The sequence below is a fragment of the Myripristis murdjan genome, chromosome 19, assembly GCF_902150065.1.
Source record: "Myripristis murdjan chromosome 19, fMyrMur1.1, whole genome shotgun sequence".
NCBI classification, from domain to species: Eukaryota; Metazoa; Chordata; class Actinopteri; order Holocentriformes; family Holocentridae; genus Myripristis; species Myripristis murdjan.
The window spans coordinates 4,875,437-4,902,076 of NC_043998.1; the positions used below are offsets into that span (position 1 = coordinate 4,875,437).

The following is a 26,640-nucleotide window of genomic DNA, read 5'->3' on the forward strand; positions in this document are numbered from 1 at the left end:
CACACACACACACATATATACACACACACACAAAGCAAGATTTAGGATAATAAACATTATGCCAGGCTAAATAAACATATAAAAATAGAAATAAATATAAAGTAAATTTTAATAAAATTCAAAAAAGTTTGAAAAGGTTTAATAAATTCAAATGGAGATATCTGTTTTTGCAAATGAACTCTTCACTTGGTTAAACAATACATAAAAAATAAGACTAAAACATGTCATTACCATATGTCTATCAGGATGACATCATTGCCATGCATGGTATGAGGACATTCTAAGTGTAGATGATCTTAAGATGAATGTAGATCCTTTTCATTGACACGTGTGAATGAAATAGTTAACTAAATCAGCACAAGCAGAGGCAGACTAGTCCCCGCTGCAGTCAGGGCTGATGTGACAATGTCAGAGGACGATGGCTGCCAGTAGAATAGCTGGCAGCGACGTGAGTGTGTGTTTATGCTGATATGCAGAGTCATGCTGCATAAAACCGTCCCAAGGGTATTTAGATTCAGATGGAGAGAGTATCAGTGCAATGGACCAGTAATACTATCACTCTGTGTCCCTTTCTCCATTTCTTAGTGCCACACTTCCTTTTTGTGGATGTTTGATCTCAGCTCTTGTCTGTTTATTCCCTCAATGCACCATCTGTCTCTTCTCTGTCTCTCCTTCTTTCTCGCCATAAACCTTTCTGCCTTTTCACTCCGTAGTGTGTATGTGAAAAAAATGTGCACCTGTATGACGAGTACCCATCACCATGCGTTAGTCTCAGCGGTGTGTAAGAATGAGTAAGCCCTTAAGCAATACTACTCATAGTTTTGAAGACAGAGCCTGGTTTCAGTTCGATCTCATTTTTCTTTCTTGAATGGTTTTGAAGGCTGAGGTGGGCACACAATGGGCTTAAGAATGTGACTCAGACATTTTCCGCCATTACTAATCTCACCTTTAGGGCTTAAGATTAAGGGTCACCTGGTTCCCACCTCCCAGCTCATGCTGTTATTATGCCGTTGGACAAAACTATTCTTTCATAGGCGCTGCACCAAAACCACCAGTGGGGCTATTTTGTTTATGACTCAGAGGCAAAAAAAAAAAAAAAAACCCTTAGAAAAATAATTTCCTCTGTAGTGGGAGCAGAAGGAATTGCCGGTAACCAGAGATAAGCAGAGGGACTTGCACACCTGGCAGTGATGCCACTCCCACATTTCCATTCAAGACAAATTGATATGATTCAAGAGGATGTTAAAACCAAAACCCCCCTCCTTCACGCCCACACTTTTCAGTGAGTAATTTACAGAACATCTCGTAGTAGGTTATTTACTTTTTGTCTGTCAGTGGGCACTCGTGACCTGCGGTGTGTTTGTAATCCGATCTGGGCGGCAGACAACAACGTTTTGGTGTGGGACTGTCTTTCAGGAAGAATATCAAAGCGTCCGCTATCTGCCAGTACTCCTTCTCAGAGATACAGAAGGCATTTGAGGGCCCATACATGGAGGTGCAGGACTCAAAGTGGAGAGAATATACAGGGAAGGTTCCAGAGCCGAGACCTGGATCGGTAAGAACCCTCTTTCAGGCCCCTTCCTCCTATGATCATGCACTACGCACTATACATCTCATATTACCATATCCTCTTTCACGCTCCTCTCTCCATCTCTTTGTACTTACACGAGGAACACTTTGATCATCTCTCCCTCCCCCTCCCTCCAGTGTATGACAGATGCGCACAGGTCCCAGAACATCAACTCATCCCGGGACCTCCCAGACAATGTGCTCACCTTCGCCCGGAGGCACCCACTGATGGCCAGCCAGATACACCCAATAGGGGCTCGCCCACTCATGTTCAAGAGGAGCGTCAACTACGTCAAGATAGCAGTGCACAAGGTGCCAGCACTGGACGAAAACATTTACACTGTGCTGTTTTTGGGAACTGGTGAGTTTTTGGGTATATGTCGTATACATTTTGCTGGAGTTGGGTCAGTGCAGTTGCTTCATCAGCTATCAGTGAAGTCAGTCATTTTTTTTTTTTGATAAATTGTCTGTGAGTCAGTCAGTCAATTAAAGAATCCATTTTACTTTTCTTTCATAAACATAACATCTATGTTGCAGTTCATTGTTAAAGGACCATGCCAGTGATTTGCAAAGAAATTTGACAGATCATGCATGTGTGCTGAAGATTTCACAACACAAAATCGAAATCCCCACCTTATCACGTTCTGTTTCTGCAGCTAACAAAGTCACAGGCATTCATAAACCACAGAACTGATAACTGGCTGTATAATAAATGCTTCCACGGGGACTATTTTCCGGTGGAGAGACCACTGTCAACTCCTCAAAACACAACAGTGCTGCTGCTTTTAGGAAAAACTAATGTGGAAGACTTTATTACAGTGATGGAATACTGGTGTGACCAAATTTTGATGTTAGTTTTCATATTGTAGTGGAATTAATAGAATCCAGTGACTTGATAAAAGGTAGGAAAAATTATATTGCAGTTTTATAATGTGACTGCTCGCCTTGGGAAAAGATTAGCAGGAATGTGATGTGTATAGATTTTGTAGATATTGTAGCTAAACATGCAAAATCACTGGTATGGCCCTGTAATGCACTCTGTTGGTGTAACATTGTGCTATATCTTTTCTTACAGATGATGGCTGGCTGCACAGAGCTGTAGAGATTGATGGGGAAATGCATATCATAGAGGAGCTGCAGTTGTTTGATAAACCTCAACCTATAGAAAGCATGGTCGTGTCTGCAGCTCTGGTAAGAGATCATATAACCCACTAGAAACTGTGTGTAAGTTCAGTGTGGTTTTAGGGAAGCCAGTCTGTAGTCAGCAGTCAGGGGCAGTTTCTCCTTTGAGCAGTTATCACAAGTTCAATAGGACCTCTGAATGACATACCAAACAAAATATCATTGTAATCATATTGAAAGTGTCTTGCATTGTCAGCAGCTCACAGACCAACATGCAGACACTGTCACGTGCACAGACTGATCATTTATCTTCTGTCTGACAGCGGAAGATCTATGTGGGTTCCCACTCTGGGGTTGTCCAGGTGCCTATGTCAGCCTGTCAGAGGTACACTTCCTGTTACGACTGCATTTTCTCCAGGGATCCCTTCTGTGCGTGGGACGGGAGGGTGTGCGCGGAAATTTCCTCACGTCCACAAAGGTGAGGACGTAGTTGCATTCAAACATGCACATACATTCACACATGTACATACACACTCTCACAAGCAAGCAGATACACACATTGGCTCACGCCGCCTATGGAAAGTGATGAAAGGAAAGGCATTCATCCACATACACACACATGGGCGCATGCTGCACATGGGGGGCTGCCGGTGTTTTGGCAGACCTGCTTTTGTCAAGACTGATTCATTTACATAGCGTCATCGAAATTTTACGCCTGAACCACCATGCACTATATTTCCACAAGCCTCCTATGTGGTTACACCTGCTCACTCTGCTTCCAAGGCTTCCTCCTTACACTCCCTTTTCACCTTCCCTGTCTTTATTTCTTCTCTGTCTCCTGCCTAACAAGGCAAGTGGCTTTGAGTGGCTTTCTGCACCCGTTCTTACAGTGCCATGGTCTCTCCATAGAAGCTGTACAAAGCTATATTTCCATGATCACATGCATTACATGCATTTCTTACAGTACATGATTCTGATTCTCACATGAAATGTGAGAATCAGCACTGTGGGTTTTTTCTTCCACCATAAACTTTAAAGCCACTCTGTTGTTACTTCCTGATTTTAGCTTTTTAAATTTCTGTATTTCTTCTCGAATAAGCTGCTCCTCTTCACCCCCTCGCTGATTCAGCGTAATTCAAAGTGTCTCTGAAATCACACATTCTGCACATAGACATATCCAAATTTTATTGCAAATAAGGGTAATTCAAAGCAGCTTGTAACTGAAGATCAGTAGTTTCAACACATTTTCAAATTATAGGCCAGAGACAAAATAACTGTAGATGTTTGCCAGGAGGTAGCTGATCATGTGCTTTGCCAATGCCATGAAGGATATCTCCCCCCTGATGCAGCTCTTGCTCACAGTACCTGTTTGACTTCAGACCATTTGGAGGGAGTGATGTCAAACTGCGAGTAGGGCTCAGAAGGGCGAGGAATGTGCCCCGGTGATCTAAAGGGGCTCTCGTTTGGGCTTTTACTGAGCTGCTATTTTATGTATTCCTCCAGCCCCTGCTTGGTGGTCTGCAGTGTCCCAGTCTTCCTCTCGTCCAGCAGGCATTAGGCATACTTGAAAGTGTTCCAGGAAGACGCTTGCCCTTGCTTTCTCCCTGCAACATCTGTGTTTCCTGATCCTTTCAGATCACCTCGGGTGTGAGTCTTGCTTTGATCTGGCTTCACATATTCTTCAAGTCCTTCTTTTCCTGGCCCTTGGCTTCCCTCCATGATTTCTGCAAAAGGTGTTGCTCCTTTAGCAGCTGGAGGATTTCCGTTTGGGAATGAGCCTCTCCTGAAGCATCTCTTTGCCTTTCTCGTAGATGATGTGACCAAAAAGTTTGGAGGTTGTGCTTCCTCTTAGCATGTTCTGGTGGGTGATGTGCAGGCTCTGGTCAAAGCTTCTCCATGCGTCCTTGTCACTGGCTTTTGGCCACTTGACTTTGGGTTTTCAGATGTGTTTCTTTGGTGCTCCTCTTGTGGGTTCTCTGCTTGGTGTTCATTGTGAGGCTCATGCTGCGGGCTGTGCTGTTGTTGATGTAAATCCTGCTGAGAAGACTGGCCTTTCTTTCGCTCACCTGCTGAAAGGGTGGGATCGATAGCGCTGTGGTGCTCAACCTGGCTATTATTGCTCCTTGTCTGGTCTGTTGTTGCAGTGCAAGCTTGTGTCTGCTGCATTTTTCCTCCCCTGGTGCATTTGTGGGCCCAGGTAGATTGTCACTTTGGACCGCCACATTCTCTTTGATGATTCGTCGTTGCCATGCCAGTCCTTACTGTGTTATCCACCCTGATTGGGCCATCTTCCATCATGCCTGTTGGTGAGCCCCCAGGCTGTTTTCCTCTTGTTCTGCTTGTAATTGATTGAGGGAGTTTATGTAGCAGGAGTTTGAAGTGGGTAACTTGCCCCTCCACCCCTGGTGCAGTCTTTCCTGCCACCAGCCAGTGCTCCCTTGCAGCCCTCTAGTCATTGCTGGACTTCAGTTACTCTATTCAGAGTAGTCACTGGTGAACCACATTAACTACATGTGAGCACAGGTGGGTCCATCTGCTGGACATTTCTGCCTGACACACCTCAGATGGTGCCATTGTGCCATTTGAAGGGTAGTCAGCCGGGAGCCACCCCTCTGTGATGTTTTGGTCCTTTAACCCCTAATTAATCCCTAACTAATTAATCAATTTCATTAATTTCTGTAGTTTTACTAGCAAACACTTTTTAAATGATAAGTAGCTTTATGTAGCTGTAGTAGTTTATGCATATATCTTGAACCACAAACGACTAATTTCACTACAGTTGTAGTTGTTCTGGTACATGATTCCTGATTTTTTTCTTCCTTCAGGGAAATCAGGCTTGTTAAAAATTTAGTACCTAACTTATATATCTAACCATATTCCTAAAAAAAAGCAGGTTCAAAATCTGCAATCAATCAGTGAGCCTTTCTCGATCAGCTCTGTTCAGCTCAGCTATGATATGGCTCTTTCACAGCCCAAACCAGCAGGTCCTCTTGTCAATGGCTTACTTACTGAGATGTTATTTTAAACTTGTGGTCAATGATCATTCATCTTTAATGTTGAAGCTTGCAGCATTTCCAGGTTGTGAAATGTCCAGGTCGATTTGATCAAGATGTGAAGATACTGTAGGCGCTTGGATTGATCCAGAAAAACCTAGACAGCAGAGAGGCACATACATACCCGCAAAACATATACACACCCCCACACGCACACACACTGAGTTGGGCTTGCAGTGGGGCTGAGGACTATTTGTGCCTCAGTTCATTCATTCTGCATGACTGAGTTGCAGACATCTTAATCTCCATTAATGCAGCAGACACATCGTCGTCTCCTGTGGATTTGTTTTGTGGTTTGGATGCAGCATCACTTTTAGTCTGCGGTAAAAAGAATAGGATGTTAATTATATAATGGAACAGAATACATTTACTTGTTAATGTTACAGAATATCAGCTGAAAAATCTATCACACTATAGTGGACTCCAGTGTCTTTTTAAAATTAAATCTAAAATCTGAAACATTTGTGCAGGTCAACCCTCACCCAGGATATACAGAGAGGGAGCCGGGGCTGTGAGAACACCACAGGAAACGGTATGTGTTAACACACACACACACACACACACACACACACACACACGGTCCAGAGAGACTATGACATCAAAATATTCTGTCACTCAGCTCTTCTTAGCTCTGCCTGAAAACTCAACCATTTAAAGGCTATTAAGGGATTTCATCAGGTATACTTTCTTACCCATCCCCCAGACTCCCGGTGCACATTTTAATCAGCTCTTCTCTTGCTGGAGGTCAGCCGGTCATGCCGGCTGCATTGCAGGACTCGACACATTTACAGAGGCTTATGAATTGTGATGAGAAGCGATTTTGAAAGGTTGAGCCGTACAGGTTGCTCATCTCCACTTTTAAAATGTGACCACGGTGACCAGATGTCTCTTTGTCTCACTGGCCCTTTTCTTCTTTTTTTCACCTCTGTTATATTTCTTGCTCAAACTTTTCCATCTGACTCTCATTTAATGTCTTTTTAAAAATCGTCTTATTTCATTTATCGCTTTGTTTTTAATCCCTCACCTCTGTGTGTTCCCACATGTGTACAGTGAAGCTGTCTCTCCGTCTCTTGCCCTCTCTTAGTGATCCACCGTAGGCGTTCTGTGATGGCAGGGGATGATGTGCTCCTCCAGTGTGAACTGCGCTCCAACCTGGCTGCCCCACGCTGGACAGTAAATGGGCGAGAACTCCAGGGTTATGGCCTCAATTCAGGTTACCGAATTGGGACAGATGGTCTCCTCATCATCGGGGCGCGTCCCCAGCAGAGTGGATCGTACCGCTGCTTTGCCGTTGAGAACGCCGTCTGGGTGCCAGTTCATCTGTACACAGTCAGGGTGCACACAGACCCATCCTTCCCGTTGGAGCCCACCGCCACGACGAACCCCACTACAGTTTCCAGCCCAACCGTTTTCTCCACCAACAGCCCCACTGAGCAGCCCCTGCCCTCGCCTCCCGTCCCGCCGCCTCCAGAGCCGGAGTTCCAGACTTACAGGCACATGGAGGCCATGTACATCTCCCTGGTGGCCGTCCTGGGAGGGCTGTGTCTCGTTTTGACTGTGGTGCTGCTCTATGTGAGCTTCTGCACTAGACGATCCTCTCGAAACCGCAAATTCTCCCAACAGGGGCTGCAGGTCCTGGGAGCCTCCGAGAGGAAAAGGAGCTCCCATTTTGAGCTTAAGACCATCTCCAGCCACTGTAATGGCCGCCAGGGACGCAGATCCATCTCGGTGCCCAACATGGAGGACCTAGGGGACGGCTTCCTCCAGATAGTTCCAGGGGAGGGCCACTTGTCACCCAGTAAGACGCCACCGCCAGCGCCTCCTCTTCCCATGCCCCCGCCGCTGCCCAACATGGACTATGCCAACGGGCTGTCGGCCACCTTGCCCAGCGTACTGCGCAAGATGAATGGGAACAGCTACGTGCTGCTGAGGCAGGCCGACGGCGAAGGCACCTCGCCACTCTATCACTCCTTCACCGAGGAGCTCAACAGGATCCTGGAGAAAAGGAAACACACACAGCTGGACCTCCAGCCCGATGAGAGCTCCATCTAGAACCCCCCCTCCCTCCCTGTCTCCCAGTTATTTATTTTTACCCCAACGGTGACCCATAAGCAGTGGGGAGGACTAACTGTTGTATCAAAAGCTGCTGTTATTTACCCAGTGTCAGAGTACCTGTGGGATGTGTCCTAACCTGATCTGAAATGTGCAGCCTCTTGTGATTCCCATGCCCATGAATTTCACTAATTAATGGACAGTGCCAGTCGCGGACCACCATTCACAAAATGGAGCTGTGTAAAATTTTGACACCCTTACAGTATCACAATTAAGACAGGTAGAGAGCTTAATGATCCTACCTCAGTGTCCCTGGAAGTTAAAGAAGGACAGAAAAGTAAAGGTACAATGTGAGACATGGGCAAGAAACCAAGGCTAATCAAAGTGTAGGAGCTGATCAAGAGAGCGTGGAGGTTTTCAGAGTTAGTGCCAAATAATATTAGCTCTGCCGGGAGCTCAAGACGTTGGCTGTGTCACCGTGCATAAGCCAGAGCGCAGGTGGTTACCTCTCAAACTTCATTCAAACCGCTCTCTCCTCATTTTCCTTTGTTCTCATGTAAATAGCAATAATAACATCACAGTTGCAGCCATTAGTAGCAATGTGTTGTGCCAATGCCAATGGAAATAAGTGTAGCAAACCCGAGACGGGGTGTGATTTTCTTTTCTAGTCTGTTTCTGTTATTAGGATATGTGTGAGAAAACTGAGTTAAAGGCACGGAGGTATAGCCCAATAGTCAAATGAAGACCATTAAAGGAGCAGCCAGTTTGTGGTCAGATTGACTGGAGGATACACCGGGACCTGGGTGGAGAAGAGGGAACCACAACACACACTGGGAAACAAAGGTAAGTGGGGTGGTGGAGAGAAAATGTCTTCTTACTGTTTTGTATTTCGATTCTCACATACTGTATACTCTACTGATTGACTGCTGGGAATAACTCTTCATCAAAAATCTTCATCTTGACAAGTCATGCAAGTCATTAGGCCCTCGCCCTCCATCGGAGAGAGGGCCTATTGTTTTTGTACTGTTTTTTGTTCTCCTTTTTATTATTATTACGTCTAAATAACCTGTAATTTGACCCCCTGAACATGCTCAAAAACTCACCAAATTTGGCACGCACCCCAGGTATGGCGAAAAATTCGATAAAATGGCAACTCGGACCCCCAAAGTGCAAAAATGGGCTCGCTAGCGCCACCTAGGCACAAAAAGGCACACGAAGGCGGCCGCTGCGGCCCACAGGAACGTGATAGAAAGACCAAACCAGCGCCGAAACGTAGGTCTCATCAAGGCCGAGATTTCACGCGCTCGCCCCCCCGACCTAAAACCAACAGGAAGTCCGCAATTTGCCTTTCAAAGTAAAAGTCGGGCCCCGAAATTGCGCGTTGAACAAAATTTATCTCCTCCGAGACCGTAAATTGTGGCGACTCAAAAAGCTAATACATGAAAGAGGATACAGTGTTTAACAAAACTTCTGAAGGATTTCGTCATTCCGGCCTTAGTTTTTAAACTATAAGCCCTCGAAGTCGGCAACGCCGACTTCGAGGGCGTCGTTTTTCCCATGGAGTTTGGCGTGAACAGGCGCACACTGGGCGCTAATTAGGCCCCTGGCATCTAAAGTAAACGTCGCACGGCTTCGAAAATTATGCCACACGAAAGAGGACGAAAATTCCTACAAAAATATGAAATTAATTTTTAAATTGGAACAACTTTGTGGCCGCTGTGAAGAGTTTTCGAACATTTTGGACCCTGGCGTCCTCTCCTCTGCACTCTGCCCGGTCATGTGACTCACTCTAGGCAACGGACAGTTCCGCAATACACACCCATTTTAAACTGTCAGCGGGAGCAGAGAAAACAGTCAAACTTAAACTGCCATAACTCAAAAACGGTATAAGATAGCAAAATCGTGTAAATACAAGATTTTTAGAGCCGAGTCTTGTGCCTCGTTTAAAATTCGAATCGCGTCTGTAACTCAAACTATGTCCGAGCAGCGTTACCTCAAACAGGGGTGGGTTTGATCGATTTCTCCATTTGATTGAATGAGGATTTCTCTGTGTGCCTGCATTTCGGTCTGCCAATGCCTCAGCTGCCAGTACTCATGTCACAGGCACACGCATGCACACACACACAAACACACACAAATACACACACACACACACACTGAGACCATACCTGCCATGCATAGCAGCCATTCACACACACTGGCAGCTACGGCCTTGGCCACATACACACACAGACACGGATACTAATGTCACACGCACACGCAGAACTAATGTCACACTCACGCACACGCGCGCGCTCACACACACACACACGTACACACCAAGCACACACACACACACACACACACACACATACAGGCACACACACGCACGCACCAAGCATGCAAACACACACACACACACACACACACACACACACCAAGCATGCACACACACACACACACACACACACACAAATACACACATGCACACACACATATACACACATGCACATGTCACACGCACACACACACACACACACACACCAAGCATGCGCACACATGCACACGCACGCACACACACACGCACACACACACGCACACAAACAAACACGCATACACCGAGGCCGTATGAGTACGGCAGCTACGGCCGTACTCATATCACACACACACATACACACACACACAAACAAACACACACACACGCACCAAGCACGCACACACAAACGCACGCACACACACCCCACTGGCAGCTATGGTCTCGGTACTCATATCACACACACACACACACGCACCAAGCACGCACACACACATACACACACACACATAAGCAAACACACACACACACACACACACACACAGGTACACACACACACACGCAAACACACACCAAGCACGCACACACACACATACACACACACACACACAAACACACGCATGCACACACACACACACACGCGCGCTCCATGCACGCACACACACACGCACGCACACACACACACACACACACACACACACACACAGGCACACACGCACCAAGCACGCACACACAAACGCACACACACACAGGCACACACACACCAAGCACACACACACACACACACGCACGCACCAAGAACGCACACACAAACGCACACACACACACATGCACACACACACACACACACACACATACACACACACACACCAAGCACACACACACACACATACACACCAAGCACGCACACACACACACGCGCACACACATGCACTCGTACTCATATCACACACACACACACACACACACACACACACACACACTTTTCTTGAAAATGGTGACATTATGTTCTACATTTTAACTCACCAAGACCTCAAGAGGTTTTAAATTTATACATCAAAATAGAGCCAACGGACCTCAATGAACATTCATTTGGGTGACAGTGGTGTGAGCAACACAAACACATCTCACCCTGCGTGATCTCCTCACTGCTGACATGTCAAGCACACTGTTGACCAGGCTACATGGATCATGCTACAGACTCTCACATTTAAAGCATTATATTTTCAAAATAAAATCACTTTAAAAGATGACTTTAAAAGCCTTTTAAGTTATTTTCATTATCATTTCTCCTTACCCAGCTGAGAAAGCTGCAGGGTTACATCACATCAACACATTTCAAGTACAAGTCCCTACAAATCAGACATACCTTTGAAAGATTCAGAAGGGAATTACAGAAAGGTTTCCACATCAGGCAGGTTAACATGCAGCTGAGGGAATATTACACTCATGACTTACACATTATAAGCTCCTCTGTTGGTCATCTCTTCATTCTTGATACCATCAATGCTGGATAATTTACTCATGTTTCCATGTCCTCTTTACCCATGTGAATAATATACTTTTAATCCATTACAATTTATACATACAACCTTCTATGTAGTTATATAACATTGCATTACACAGTAAAGCAGGAGTAGTATTACTACAGACTTGTTTTTCACAATACACTGAAAGGACCTTCATTCATAATATGACAGACAACATCTTGTACTTCAAAATATAAAATTTATTTTTCAATTCAATTTCATTTACATGTAAATGTTTTGATGATTGCATTTTACTTTTAGTCATTGACCTCTTTTCTCAGTACAGTTTAGTTATTTATTCTGTTAAGACAAACATTTAGAAAAATCATGGCTGTACTTCATGTATTGTTCATGTAAGAAAAATGAAATAGCATAGGCCTGGATTCCAATTCAATTCAATTTTATTTATTTGTATAGCCCAGAATCACAAATACAAATTTGTCCCAAAGGGCTTTACAGAAAAATACAACATCCTCTGTCCTTAGACCCTCACATCGGATGAGGAACAACTCCCTAAAAAACCCCTTTAACAGGGAGAAAAATAGGAAGAAACCTCAGGGGAGCAACAGAGGAGGGATCCCTCCCCAGGACGGACAGACGTGCAATAGATGTTGTAAACACAGATAACAAACTACAATTAAGATAGGATTACTTTTTTAACTATTACCTCATACATCTCATGTCCCAGACCTACAATACTGAGACTAAAGTTCATCTGAACCACTTTGACAGGACATAGATACAGTACATGTGCTTTCTCTGTCCCACGATGCCACTTGCTACAAGGCGACATCATCATCACTTGGGAGGTAGGGAAGTTTGGGACGCTGCACCACAGTAGCATCTTCAACCAGGAAGTTCCCCTTCGAGTAAAAAAAGACAACATTTTGAGGCAAACATCACTGACTAACTGCATCTCATAGTACACTAACTAAAGTAACTACAATTTGTTGACAGGGCCACCCAACTGTGTAAAGTTGGTGAGGCATAGGGAGACAGAAAAGTTAAGAATGGGGGACACAAATGGGAGCAGAAAACCTGGAAAATAGACGACTGGTAATGGATTTACTTTTAATATAAATAACTGTCCTGTTGTGGCAGCTCAGGTGTACAGAATGGGGAGTCTGTGCCTTGTTGTGCCACAACAGTTTTGCTCTGAGTTCATGCACACCAGAGGGAACACTTCAGTATTGAAAGTGAACCTCTTGTGTACAGACAGTACACATGAAGGTGACATGGACTCAAACATGCAGAACTATATACATTTAAACTTTAAACAGATATACATTTAAACTTTAAACAGACATACATTTAAATTTTTAACAGATATACATGAAGAGCTCATTTGCAAAAACAGATCCCCATTTGATTTATTATCCTACATCATGTCCTGTGTGTGTGTGTGTGTGTGTGTGTGTGTGTGTGTGTGTATGTGTACTCCAAGCAGTATCAGTGAAACGGTGTATCCATTTTAAGAATGGCTTTTATCTGTTTTTGCAAATGAACTCTTCACATTTAAACTTTAAACAGACATACATTTAAAATTTTAACAGATATACATGAAGAGCTCATTTGCAAAAACAGATCCCCATTTGATTTATTATCCTAAATCATGCCCTGTGTGTGTGTGTGTGTGTGTGTGTGTGTACTCCAAGCAGTATCAGTGAAACGGTGTATCCATTTTAAGAATGGCTTTTATCTGTTTTTGCAAATGAACTCTTCACATTTAAACTTTAAACAGAGACCAACAGCTAACACGTGGCAAACAGAGACTAACACATCCATAAACCTGTGGCACGATTACATGATATACGTCCCTACACATGATTCTCCACAACTAAACCTTCCCTAATTCCCCCTGAAACACATGATTTGCTTAATCTAAGATCTAACCATGATCATCTATTCCACATCATAAATACATAATCTAAAATCAATAATAAATACACGATATAAATACTATAAATAATCACAATAAATAACAATCTATACAATTATAGTGGGACAGGCTCTAAAAAGACAACATTCATAGTGGTAGCCAATGTACACACCATGAACAACACAACACACTACAAGTCAGTTTCCTCTGAACCAACACACAAACGCGACAACACTAACCTTTGCACCGGGACACTGCAATGTAGCTCCGTTTGACTCATCAAACAAAGAATTTAGTGTGAATTCATTGTTTGCTTCCTTTGCCAAACAAACCAACCTAAACCTCATCAAAATCCACGTCTGACTCGAAGAGGCCCTCTACCTCCTCCAAGTCAACAACTAACCCCTGATCATCGTTAACACTAAAACTACAAACAACACCTTCGTGATCACTAAAATACGTGGGCATCACTGCACACTCCACATTATACTGTGTTGTTTTAACATAAACGTGATCAATTAGTGTCCCCTTCTCCGTAGTTTCTTGTGTTACATGCTGACTAAATCCTTTTTCACCCATAAATTTGCAAATTGAGGATGTTTTTAAAATGTTGTCATTGAAATCCCCCATTATTACAATTGTGTTACTGATTGGATTTAACCAATCAAGTAACTTCCCCAGATTTTGTTTGAATAAAGAAATTGGATAACACGGTGGACGATAAATTACTGCCAACAATATGTTGAATTTGTTGCACAGGCACACCAAACACTCCAGATTCAAATCGGGCACCTGCAGAATGTTACAGTCCAAATTGTCTACACTATACAAACCAACTCCACCGTGTTCTAGGTTCTTTAGCTCTAACAATTTGGGGTTACTGCTGCTGTAACACAAGCCACGAGGACGATTGTGGAAAGTGTAACCTTCAATTTGGACACCGTCTAATGAAGACTGTGCAGTGAGCCACGTTTCTGTCACAGCAATACAGGTAAGCTGTAAATGCTGCGTGCAAGACACCAAATCTAACACATGCCGACTTAAATTTTGAACGTTCATTAAATACACAGAGAAACTGTGTGCATTTAATGAAGGCTCTGGCTGCTCAATCAAAAATGGAGGCATGCTATCCAAGGCCTCCTTTATGGCGTTCTTGCAATAAATTGCCTTCTCTGAAAAATCCTCGATGATCAGTCCAGACAAGGCCCTAACACGACTAAGCGCTACATATGCCTGCCCCGGTGCAAACACCCTCTTCAAAGACACTACCGCCTCGTCCACAGTGAGTCCTTGCACTTTGTGAACAGTGCAAGCCCACGCTAACCTCAGAGGAAACTGACGACGCAAACCGCCACGCTTGGTGGCTCTATCCTCCTCTGGATCAATGGCAGTAGACTGCAGGCATTCTACTGCTGCATGTGCACGGTTTTTCCTCCTATCTGAACCAATATTCACATCATCAAATCTAACATACACGGTGAGAGGAAACGTGGAATCCTCTCCAAAAACTATCTGAGTAACCGTGCCACATGCTCCATTGACCAGGCCGTCCGCAACATCCACGTTCTTACATAACATGACTCGCGCGTTCCTCGCTATACACAAAGTCTCCGGTAGAGACGTGTCCGCCGCAACGCCGTGATGCCCGGGCATCCGTTCCAAATTCCCTGTTGTCCTGTTAGTCACAAAATCCTGCGCCTCAATGGTGACATAATCAGGACAACAGTCAAACAGATAATTTAGGTTGTGCTCACTTACTTGCCTATTCGTCGCAAAGATATGCAAGGCTGAGCTCACCTCGCCGGTCTCGCGCATCTTCAACATTTCAACGTCGCTATCTAACATTGGGGTGGCCCTGGAACGCACTCTTAACCTATTCAGCATCTCTGCAAAAACACTATCCTTCTGCCTAACTATCTTTTTCAGCTCCACGGTGCTGAAATTACACCACAGGTCCACACCAACAGGACTACTATACAGAGGCTTCCCTTTAACGGGAGGCAACTGATAGAAGTCTCCGACAGCTATCACGCTAACATTACCAAACGGGGAAAAGTCGCCTGTCTGTTTTATCTGTCTCAATCTACCGTGGACATAAGCCAACAAGTTGTGATTAACCATACTTATTTCATCTATAATTAAAATTTGGAGGTGACTTAATTTTGCTCGCAAAGAGTTTAGTTTATCTTCACCCAGAGGGGTGTAAGGTAAACTAGCCTGTTTGCCAATACTCAATGTGTGATGAATTGTTGCTGCATTTAAATTGTATGCAGCTATTCCTGTTGGAGCAGTTAACAAAATACAGATATCGTCTGGTTGATCACAAAGTGTTGACAGCAGCCGCGCTGCCTCATACTGGATAGCCCTAATTAAATGACTTTTCCCCGTCCCTGCACCACCTGTCACAAATACACGCAGAGGCTCTGGGTTTTTACCCATCACCTTCTGCAGACACCAGTGTCTCACCTTATAAAAAACAGCAAGCTGTGTCTCATTCAGAGACCTAACAAGCGCTAAACCCTCAGTTCTAGATAAAATGGACCTGTTTCTCTCTAACTGCGCTACCTGTCTGCCACCAACAATCAAATCTGGCACATTCACCAATGACTCAACCAACTGTTCCTCAGCTAACTCACCTTCCCGCTGCTGCCTCATCTCCTCTAAACCCTCAAGGCGTTCCGCTTCCTGTTCAGGACAAAGCTCACCCCAAACATCCTCATCTACACCGTTATTCTGCGCAGCTATCTCCTGAGCTAACTCAAGGTGAGGACAATTTACCTCAAACCTTGCCCTATTCTCATCGACAACATCACTAACCGAATGTACGGAGCCGTTGCTAAACATCACCTCACCATCGTTATAGAACTGCTCAAACAGCTCAAAGCCATCAGGTTTGAGGTCTGAGTCAGTTCTATAAGGAAGAAACAACTGCAACAGGCTCTGAAAATGTGCCTCCTCCTCTCTATCCAAATTAAAACGCATGTACCGCACCACTGCAAACTGAGTGCGTGTTCTCCTAAGAATGAATCCTAAGTCATTCTTAAGTTCAATTCTGTCTTTAGACATTTCATTTTTGCTGAGAACACGATACTCAGATGCAAAGGTGGCCATACACATGTTTTCAAACACGTCGCTATCAGGCCTATTTCTATATCTATCTACAATACTTATCATAAACATATCCTCCTCCCGTAGATCACGGGAGGCCGCCATCTGCCTCAACACACTGAGGGGCAAACTCATTCTAACTATCCTACTGCCTGTCGGCACAAACACAACCTTTCTGGAACACTCCCTAAGGTGCATGTTCGTTAGCCTATACACCGACTCCTGCGCACAAACATCTCTGTTGTGTAAATATACACTGCCCAGCTTCCGCAGGGCTTCTTTAGCAGAGAGATTCCCTTGTTTTTTTGCTTCTTTTTGGGCATTACTCAATAAGAGGCCAATTTCTCTCTCTGCTTTCGTAATATACGATATTATGTATATTACTACTGCGTAGGCGTCGGTGACAAAGCTAATGTCCATGTTAGCATTCCAGCACTTCAACAACTTCTTGCTATATTGATTAACCCAAACCTCGTTCACCCCTCTCCTATACACTACCTTATGCCTCTTCTCTAAACGCCTATAAGCCCTCTCAAAAATCTCCTGATTAATACGCAAACTATGAAACAACTCCTCTACACTAGCAGGAGGCACATCGCATTCCACAGCTTTCTTGACATCTTCAAGAATTTTGTGCGCAAACTCTTTGGGCATTTTATCCCTGTCCTCAAAACATTTACAGGCTGGCTTGTTTTCTGAATTAGATTCAGCCTCACCTGTCTTCTTGTTCTTATCACACTTGCACTCAGGCATTCTACAAATGAATGTACGCGCAGACACAGGTTTTGGAAAATTGAAACGACACGTCGTTTTGTGTTTTCTGCATGACTTTGAATGTCGTTTGGAATGTGTTTGAACAGATGACACTGTGTCCAATAGTGTGTCATCATCTGAGGGTAGCTCACACGTAACGTAGCGGTCGATAAACTCAACTACCTCCTCATCTGTGTTTTTATCAATTTGGGGAGCACCCTCGATCCAAAATAAACAGTGTACATGTGGTGAGCCTCTTTGTTGAAATTCTACCCTATAAAAGTAATCAACGATCTTGCCGATTGGTTGACAGGGAGACATGAGAACCTCTTTCAGAAAACAATGCCACCTGTAATCAAACATCCGCGCCGCGGTCACAGGATTACGTCGCAACAACGCACACCTATCTGCCCACTCCAAATCCTCTACCGTCTGCGATCTGCCTTCCTGTTTCAGGATGCTGGTCAGAAGATTCTGCCAGCGCATATCCGCAGACGAAAACGAGCAAAACCACGTCGGAATGCCTAACTGACGCACACAAGCCATCACGTCCTTCTGGACAGACTGCCAGAAGGCCGGAGTTCCTCTAATGGGTTTAAGAAACCTAAACCCATCATCACACGCCAACAACTGCTTCAAGGCGTCCGCATCTGCCAACATATCCTCACTAACCCGTTGAGGCCTCTGACCTCCTTTATCCTTACGCAATGCGACGGAAACACTTGACACAACCTTGTCCAACTCCGACACATACTGAGCAAAAAATATATACTCTACATTACGCGCAAAACGACCGTCGGCATGCATAATCCTATTATTAAGATAACGCGCCAACGTCAAGTCGTGCCACCGACCATCATGAAAAGTCTTACCACCCGTCGGAAACAACACCGGGAAACACTTTGCCTCGTTCGTGTGGTCAGAAAGCATTCTTACCGGACTATTCCCTTCTGCAGGCGCAATGTTCAAAATATCCTTAAAATACTGATCTAAAGCTTCCTGACCAATATCAACAGGCATAAGACAAGTGTCCTGAAACATGCAGTGCTGTTGTCTGTCATGTAACAGTTCATCCTGTCCTATGTCTGCTGATTCCACTAGCTCACACATTTCAGACTGAACCGTAACCTGACCTAACCTAACCTCAGCCTCATCCTCACTGCCTGATTCGGCCTCTTCCTTCTCCCTATCTTCCTCCCTAACAAACTCATTAACCCAGTGCTCATTAAATTCAATATTTCTATAGTGAACATTTGTCCTCTTTAAGTACTCTAGCGCCTGTCTTACACGCAACGTATCGACAAACTGATACTCGTAATACCCTTTATAGGTGAGTTTCCGCTTCAGCTTAACCTGAAGCAGAGACCCTTCCATGCTCGAACGCGGCAACACATTCACAGTCTGAACAATGTTGGCTGGAACACATGTCACCGGTCCATGTACTCCATTCTGCCCGCCTTTAGGCAGTGCCAACATCTTCATGAATGGAATATGTAACGCAATAAGATGCTGTTCTAAACTATTCAAAGATCCCAGTTCAGCAGGAATGGGATCAAGCTCCAAGTTATTAACCCAGCATTCAGCTGGCATCTCACCTGAACTAAGCTTCCTATGACATGTGTAACAAATCCACAAATTACCGCGCGATGAAACCAACAAACACGGCGCAACACACTCCCCACTACACCTATGTAAATACTGCTGGCCTATACACCTATCTGCCACAGCCGCTGTCGCTGAACTTTCCCTATAAGTTTCCCTATCACAACTAACCACCTGATATCTAAAAAACAACCTATGACACACACAGCACACAAAATCAGGTCCATCTCTGACCTTTTCTAAAAACTGTGCCATAACAAAGCCAAAATCTTTTGCTTTCTCTACCTTCTGCTTTCTGCCTAACCTAACACTGGAAATAACTCTCTCCTTATACTCTACACTACCATGATACTTACTCTTAATGCTTTCTATTTCTTTTTCCCTTTGGTCAATGCTGTCCCTATATCTGACCAACCTCTTAGCCTTAACACTCTCCCTATGCTCAACACTGTCCCTATATCTGACCAACTTCTTAGCCTTAACACTCTCCCTGTGCTCAACACTGTCCCTATATCTGACCAACCTCTTGGCCTTAAAACTCTCCCTGTACTCAACACTGTCCCTATATTTGACCATAATCTTGGCCTTAACACTCTCCCTGTGCGCTACACTTTCTCTATATTTACTAACACTCAGCTTCTTAACCCTCTCTCTGTGGGGTAAATTCTTACTATAATTCCCTACACTCCACAACTTAGCTTTCTCCCTGAAAAACACATTTTCTTGATAAATCTTCCTTATCCTTGACTGACGTTTCTCTCTAAGCGACAAATTCAACTTTTCCTGCTTCCTCTGCTTCCGCCTTAAGTACTTAGACTTCCCTGACATTCTACCTGACACTAACTCCCTAGCACCCTCCATAACCTTGGCACAATTCTCTACACCTACAACAGAACCAACTACATCACTACACCTAACCGCTGTGTTGTCACTATCTACAACATCCATCATTCTAGACCTAATTCTATAACCTGACACTTCACTAACTTTACAGTACCCGTAACAACTATGCAGTCCAGGCTTACACACGCAAACAACATTCTCAAAATGCCGTCCCATGGCATTGTCTATGTAAATACACTCCGCTGACAAATGCTTACTACTACAGCTATACTTTATCCAACGTCCGTCATGGAACGTAAACACACTAACACCTAACCAGTCGGCCGTCGCCTGAATTTCCACCTCTGTGGCCCAACTGCCGACACGCCTCATCCTGGACTGCTGAATATACTCTAACACAGAGGAGTACTCAGTCCTCAAAAAACTCTGATATCTATCAGTGTTCCTTTCTAACTCTTTACAGACAACTAACCTAATCCTACGATGGTGCTTCTGAGAACCACTCACAGCCTGAGAGATGGCTCTGAAGAAGCAGTTCCCATCGGCAACAATCCTCTCTTTGCTACAAGGAACACCTAACAACCCCTCCTCTGTGGCTACCGGACTAACAACTTTCACGCAATCGACGTTCAACTTTGTGCATAAAGCACGACAAACATCTAAGCCGAGGGGATGGAAGACCAGCTCTTCGCTTCTCACCTCGCTAACAAATTCGACGTCCAAATTGACCTCTCGGACATCGAAACTCTTGGATTTCTTCGACATACAAGTGCCGGAAGAAATGACACGCTTTCTGCCATCGGTCACCGTTGGTTCTGCTGCTGAACCGCTGCTCACCTCGCTGGAGAAACTAAAAACAGAAATGCCAGACAGTGCCGGACTTGCGGCAATGCTGACACCACACTCAGGCACACAAACGCCTGCAGACACCTCACTTTTTCTCCCAGCCTCAGTGAGCACACTAGACTCTGGTGCTGGAGCAGCGCTCATCCCAGTGATGAGACTCTCCACAGACACACCAGACCGCGCTGGGCTTACACCTGTGCTGACCGTAACACCACACAGCTCAAAGAGCTTCTGCCTTGAACTGAGACTGTCGGCCAAACGACAGATGTAGTGGTGCAGGTCGTCGAGACACGCGAAATGCAGAACCACGCTTGTACCATTGTGGTGCAACAAGCCAGTGTTACTGCGTGAGTGACTGTCGACCACAGCGAACCGTCCACCCTCACGCACGATGGCAGTGGTGTTTCCACACATTGTCAAAAGACATGTGGTGTATTGACTGAAGATTCTCTCCAGTCCATTACGCAAGCTGATGAATACACCGAAATCGATGTATTCACCTTCGGTCACGCCTACTTCGCCTAACACTGTGTCACCAAAACCAAACCTAAACAACTGTCCGTCTAATTCCAGCTGTTGTGGCAAATCTGGCACAGACAGCAGATTAGACACATGGCTGAAGATGTTGAGGTCACGCAGACTCGTGTACAACTCATCACCTTCAACCAACGCGCGATCCAGATCCAGCCTGTCCCACGAGAACGCGCTCCTCACCGTGTGTTTGGCTAAGCTGACCAAAGCTATAGCCATACACTGGACTCCACCATACACAAATCGGGCATTTCCCTGATGAAACGACCCGCGCACAACTTTAGCTAGCCTAATCCTGCTGCTATCTATGTTAGACCCTGTTGCCACAGCATTAGCGCTAGACTCTGACTGAACATCACTAACACAAACAGAAGGAACAAAAACAGCCTTAGCTTTGATGATCTTCTGTCGCTCCTCTGGGACAGCAGGGCCCGCTGCGGCGACCTCCTCCCGACCGACGACCACCCCCGGCACCTCGCTGGCCGACTCCTGAGCTGTCGCCTCCACCTGATTAAAAAAAAAAAAAAAAAAAAACACAGCAGTGAGATTTTGGCAACGAAACGTTGCTTGGCTTCCGGATTACAGCAGAGATGGAATTGTGGGACCGTTTAAAAATTAAATATAATCTATATAACTAGTGCTAAAAAACAAGAGCTAAATAATAATGAGTGCAATTGAGAGTAACTAGATAAAACAGAATGTAAACAACAGACTAAACAGTATAAATAATACTGAGTGCAATTGAGAATAACTAGATAAAACAGAATGTACACAACAGACAAATATGAAAAAAGGAGAACCATTTTCCTGCTACCTCTCAATGCTAACTCACATATTATATTTAAACAAAGACAAACCTGTTGCACCGCTGGTCTGGGCCCGGAGGCGGACACGGTCCCACGGGCTGGTGAAGGTCTTGCCGGCACCTAAAAAAGATGGGGAAGAAAAAAAAGCCTCATTTACATAATGCCCTCATTCACTCGGGTTCTGCACTTTATAAAAAGTACTCTGCTGCACCTCCGGGACGGCCGGGCACGCTGCGGCAACCTCCTCCCGGACGACGACCACCCCTGGCACCACGCTGGACGACTCCTGGGCTGTCGCCTCCACCTGACACAAGACAAAAAAAAAAAAAAAAAATCAAACAAGGTCTCACTAAATCACAGGAGAACCATTTCCCTGCAACCTCTCAAAACGATAACTCGCATATTATATTTAAACAAAGACAAACCTGCTGCACCGCTGGTCTGGGCCCGGAGGCAGGCACGGTCCCACGGGCAGGTGAAGGTGTTGCCGGCACCTAAAAAAGATAGGGGAAGACAAAAGACTCATTTCAATAATGCACTCATTCATTCGGGTTCTGCATGTGTTATCAAAATATGGCAAAAACAATCCACATATTTCACATACTAAATATGATACCAACCTGCCGCTTTCCTCCTCTACGCCTTGTGGCAACACCTTTCGGCGAACGCCTCACACGGGAAGTCTAAAAGAAGGAAAACAAACCTTGTTAAATGCAGTCTTCAATTCAATTTTGTCCAGGACATACACACCTGCAATGGATGTTGCAAGCACAGAAAAAAACAACAACAAAAGATCTGTATGTATAATATAAAGGAAAAAAATGTAAAAACAGTTGGTAGATGAGGAATGCGGATGCCGAGGGGAGCCACATGCACTGGAGCAGCCTGGGACCTGAGCCACACAACCACCAGCAGCATGATGACCTGGCTCAAAAAGACACAGCACGCACTCAGAAAAACTCACAACCATTCACACACACACTCACACAGAGACAAGGGGAAACATCAGAGGCAAACCCATTTAACATTTTATAACTTAACAGAAACACCTTAAAGTCAGAACTAATATGGATTACTTCATACTATATAAATGTAATTATCAGGCACTTTACCTGGCCAGCTGGCAGAAGGGAAGTGACGCTGCAGTCCGAGGATGGCGAAACCCTCTCCATGGCCTCCAGGATGTCGCCGCTGAACCACACGGGGTTGGACGGGAGGACAGACTCTTGCACCGGAGATGCTCGAATCTTAAAAACCACAACAAAAAAAAATTTGTCACCATTAAAAACACACACACACACACACACACACAAAATAAAGGCGTAAAACCAGAAAAGATGCACAAATGTACAGCCAGAAAATGACTCAAACACATTACCTTGCCCTCCTGTCCGACGACGGTCCACTCCAGTGGGTTGCGGTGACGAGCCGCGGGGCTGTGTCCCGTCACGACCAGCACGGGGGAGACCCTGGCACGAGGCGATGTCCGGGGGGGCACCGAAGGAGGAGGAGGAGGAGGAGGAGGAGTCAGCTGGCGGACCGCGGCGTCCCACAGGGCCTGGACGAGGATCGGCGTTCCATCGCTGTCGCTGAGGTGCACCTGGAAAACAGTGAAACGCAGAACACATTGCGCTCAGCTTGTGTATCGAAAATGGAAACCTTCAACTCCTCCATGTGTCATGTCACAACAACAAAGTATGCTGTACTTACACCGTCACGGCTCCACAGCTCCAAACGATCCATCGGGAGGTGCTCTGCCACAGACACGTATGGGAGACCTGCCGCAAAAGTGAGAAACATCATACATTCTGGTAATAAATACACTCATGTAAAACATATGAGGTTAAGTTCACGATACGTCAGTTATAATCAAACTGATGACCAAAACTAAGACGTACCCATGCGTGCTGCGACACGGTGGAACTCCTGGCGGAACAGCTCCTGCAGGCCAGGCTCGATGTTCAGGCGTGGAGGGAAATCCAGCACGAACACCTACACACACACACACACACACACACACACACACACACAAAAAAATCACGTTTAGAATCACATTTAGGTTTCTAAAAAAGCACATGTGAAAACACACGCTTACTGTGACAGCACAGGACAAAACAAATACTGCCAACTGCAAATTAAACACACCTTCGCCCAGCGGTTGCAGACTGTAGCCAGGAGAGCACCGAAGTCCAGCGACGCCTCTCCGATGTTCCTGCTGGCTGTCAGGTTGTTGCTCGGGGCGAGCACACACACCACGTCCGGGGTCCAGGGGAGAGCGGCGTGGGACACCTCCGTCCTCAGCTCTGCTGCATGCGCACCTGGAACAGAGAGAAAAGAAAAACACAGAGGTACCTCCGGCATCGCGACGATCCCATCCACCAGGGCCCGCAGGTGGGAGTCTCCCACGACGAACACCATCTGCAACGACAGAGACACGGCTTTAGAACATAGACACCGACTTCTTACGACAAGCACTGTGTTTCTGAAAAAGAAAAACTAATACCTTCTGGTCCGGCTTCTGGGCAGGAGTGACCAACTTGAAGCTGCGCTGGGTCAGCTTCGAAGTCGGCCATCTCCGCACGCGATGGCGGTACCCTGTACCGCGCCCTGTGTAGTTGACAACAAAGTTAAGTATGATGACACAAAATTCGTACTTCTTCACACAACATTCAAAATGCATCAGTTAAACATTAAAAAAAAAATAAACAAACTGTTTGATACTTACGAGCAACGAACTCGGGGACAGGCGGCTGGGGGATCCATGGCAGCGGCTGCGCCATCCTCTGCTTCAGGGCCTGGGCCCGCCGGTGGGACTTGGCACGGGGCATCTAGGAATGAAAAACAAACAAACAAACAAAAAAAAATAAAATAAAATTTCCTCCAAAGTTCAAAGAAACTTTAAAAATTCAAGTGAATCTGTGCCAATCATACTCACAAACAATGCTTTCCCAGACAAGGTCAGCCTTCAAATACACAAACGTTTCAACTTACCTTGGCAGAGTGTGTGTGTGGGTGTGTGTGTGTGTGTGTGTGTCTGTGTGTGTCTGTATGTGTCTGTGTGTTGAAGGAGTCCAAATATGTGTGTTGATTAACAATTAGTTATGTGTGTTTTTAAATGGAATAAATGTATCTGTGTTAAGTGGTTCTGGATCAGACGATCACAGATGTAGGTGCAGGTAGCTCGCCGGTCAATCGCAGGTCAATCGCAGGTCAAACGCAGGTCAGTCGCTCTCAATAGCAGCCAAAGCAAAGACAACACCAGATCTCACAGCCAATCGATATCAATATCTGTAAATTAAACAAACCATGTTTGATTTAAACATTACTTGTCTAATAGAAAAAAACAACACATTTAATTGAACAGAAAGTTACTGAAAGCATCCTGAATACACTTAGCTGTAGGAAATTTTTAGGTTTTAATTTTAAATAAGGTCTTTCTCTCTACAACATGGTTAAGACACAAACCAGCATCCACATTGTGTTCAAGTAATCGAAAAAAAATGGCCAACAACACGACTGTGCTGCTCAAAACAGAGACACATCTTAAGAAAACCTTTTCCTCTCAAAATCATAATAAACCAGCAAACTGGCATCCTAATTACATTATTTGCTTCCTCATTACACAGAAAGTGGCTGACACAACATCTCACAGCTTAGCCATGCCGGGGGACACAGACACAACCAACTAAATACATCAAACCACGGTTCATGCACACAGCAAAGGACACACACCCGCATGAAAAAAAAAAAAAAAAAAAAAAAAAAACTATTACAGTTATCAATATTGAATCAAATAATGTCCCTTTGTCACACAAGGAAGACCTTCTCTTACAATCATATTGGACCAACCACTAACACAGCTATGCCTATGACACAACTATTAGCTCTTTGAATGCACACAAAAGCCACACACACTGAACTGAATTACATCAAACACTTCCATGCAAATAAAACCTGATATAAACCTACACAAAAAAAAAACATGCAACTATTCATCATCAAAACAAATAACTTTCCTTTTTCACACAGCAAAAAATTCTTCCTCTCAAAATGTTATTACACCACACACCAGCCAAACTAAGACACTCTACACCTGCTTTTTGAATGCACACAATCCACACACACTCAGCTCAACAACATATATAACAAACTCAGTTCCATGCAAATAAAACCTGATATCAAACTACAAAAAAAGAAACACACACAAACACACACACACACACACACACACACTAGCAAAGCTATGACTGGTGTACATGCAAAGAGTAGATATAGCTCTGTCACAAAGCCACACACACTCAGCTCAAGTACATATTACAAACTCAGCTCTATGCAAATAAAACCTGATATCAAAATACGCACACACAAAAAAAATGCAATTATTCATCAAGTCCAATAATTTTCCCTCTTCACACAGCAAGAGAAAGTTTTCCTCTCAAACCAAACACTAGCACAGCTTTGCCTATATCTGCTCTTTGACTGCACACACAAGCCACACACACTCAGCTCAACAACATATATCACAAACTCAGTTCCATGCAAATAAAACCTTATAACTACAAAACACACACACACACACACACACACACACACACACACACACACACACGTAAGTGAAATAGTTTTCCTTTGTCACAGCAAGAAAAAGATTGCC

The 26,640-nt window shown here is 44.7% G+C and overlaps 2 protein-coding genes and 1 long non-coding RNA gene across 3 annotated transcripts in view; 1 reads left to right on the top strand and 2 right to left on the bottom strand.

Annotated features, from left to right (window-relative positions):
* The window catches only part of sema4gb (sema domain, immunoglobulin domain (Ig), transmembrane domain (TM) and short cytoplasmic domain, (semaphorin) 4Gb), a 56,096-nt gene that overhangs the window by 21,815 nt on the left and 7,641 nt on the right, over positions 1-26,640 (top strand). Inside the window, exons 10-15 of the mRNA XM_030078580.1 lie at positions 1,417-1,555; positions 1,708-1,930; positions 2,645-2,760; positions 3,015-3,169; positions 6,215-6,276; positions 6,829-8,639. Coding sequence (XP_029934440.1) covers positions 1,417-1,555; positions 1,708-1,930; positions 2,645-2,760; positions 3,015-3,169; positions 6,215-6,276; positions 6,829-7,796 — 1,663 coding nt within the window. The 3' untranslated portion in view covers positions 7,797-8,639. The remainder of the gene's footprint in view (positions 1-1,416; positions 1,556-1,707; positions 1,931-2,644; positions 2,761-3,014; positions 3,170-6,214; positions 6,277-6,828; positions 8,640-26,640) is intronic.
* LOC115378375 (uncharacterized) lies at positions 21,299-22,278 on the bottom strand. Its single transcript, XR_003930114.1, has 3 exons — positions 22,198-22,278; positions 22,038-22,106; positions 21,299-21,687 (listed from the first exon to the last, which is right to left on the bottom strand). It is a non-coding gene; the product is annotated as an uncharacterized LOC115378375 (long non-coding RNA).
* Positions 23,069-24,814, bottom strand: LOC115378171 (uncharacterized). Its single transcript, XM_030078353.1, has 7 exons — positions 24,712-24,814; positions 24,490-24,593; positions 24,132-24,404; positions 23,885-23,978; positions 23,697-23,740; positions 23,365-23,586; positions 23,069-23,233 (listed from the first exon to the last, which is right to left on the bottom strand). Exons 1-7 carry the CDS (start codon positions 24,812-24,814, stop codon positions 23,069-23,071), a joined length of 1,005 nt encoding a protein of 334 aa, XP_029934213.1.

Coding starts and splice junctions, on each gene's coding strand:
- LOC115378171 (XM_030078353.1), bottom strand. CDS start 24,814: ATGCCCCGTGCCAAGTCCCACCGGCGGGCCCAGGCCCTGAAGCAGAGG. Junction 24,405..24,489: donor CCCAGAAGCCGGACCAGAAG/GTATTAGTTTTT, acceptor CTGTCGTTGCAG/ATGGTGTTCGTCGTGGGAGA. Junction 23,234..23,364: donor TCGTCGGACAGGAGGGCAAG/GTAATGTGTTTG, acceptor GTGGTTTTTAAG/ATTCGAGCATCTCCGGTGCA.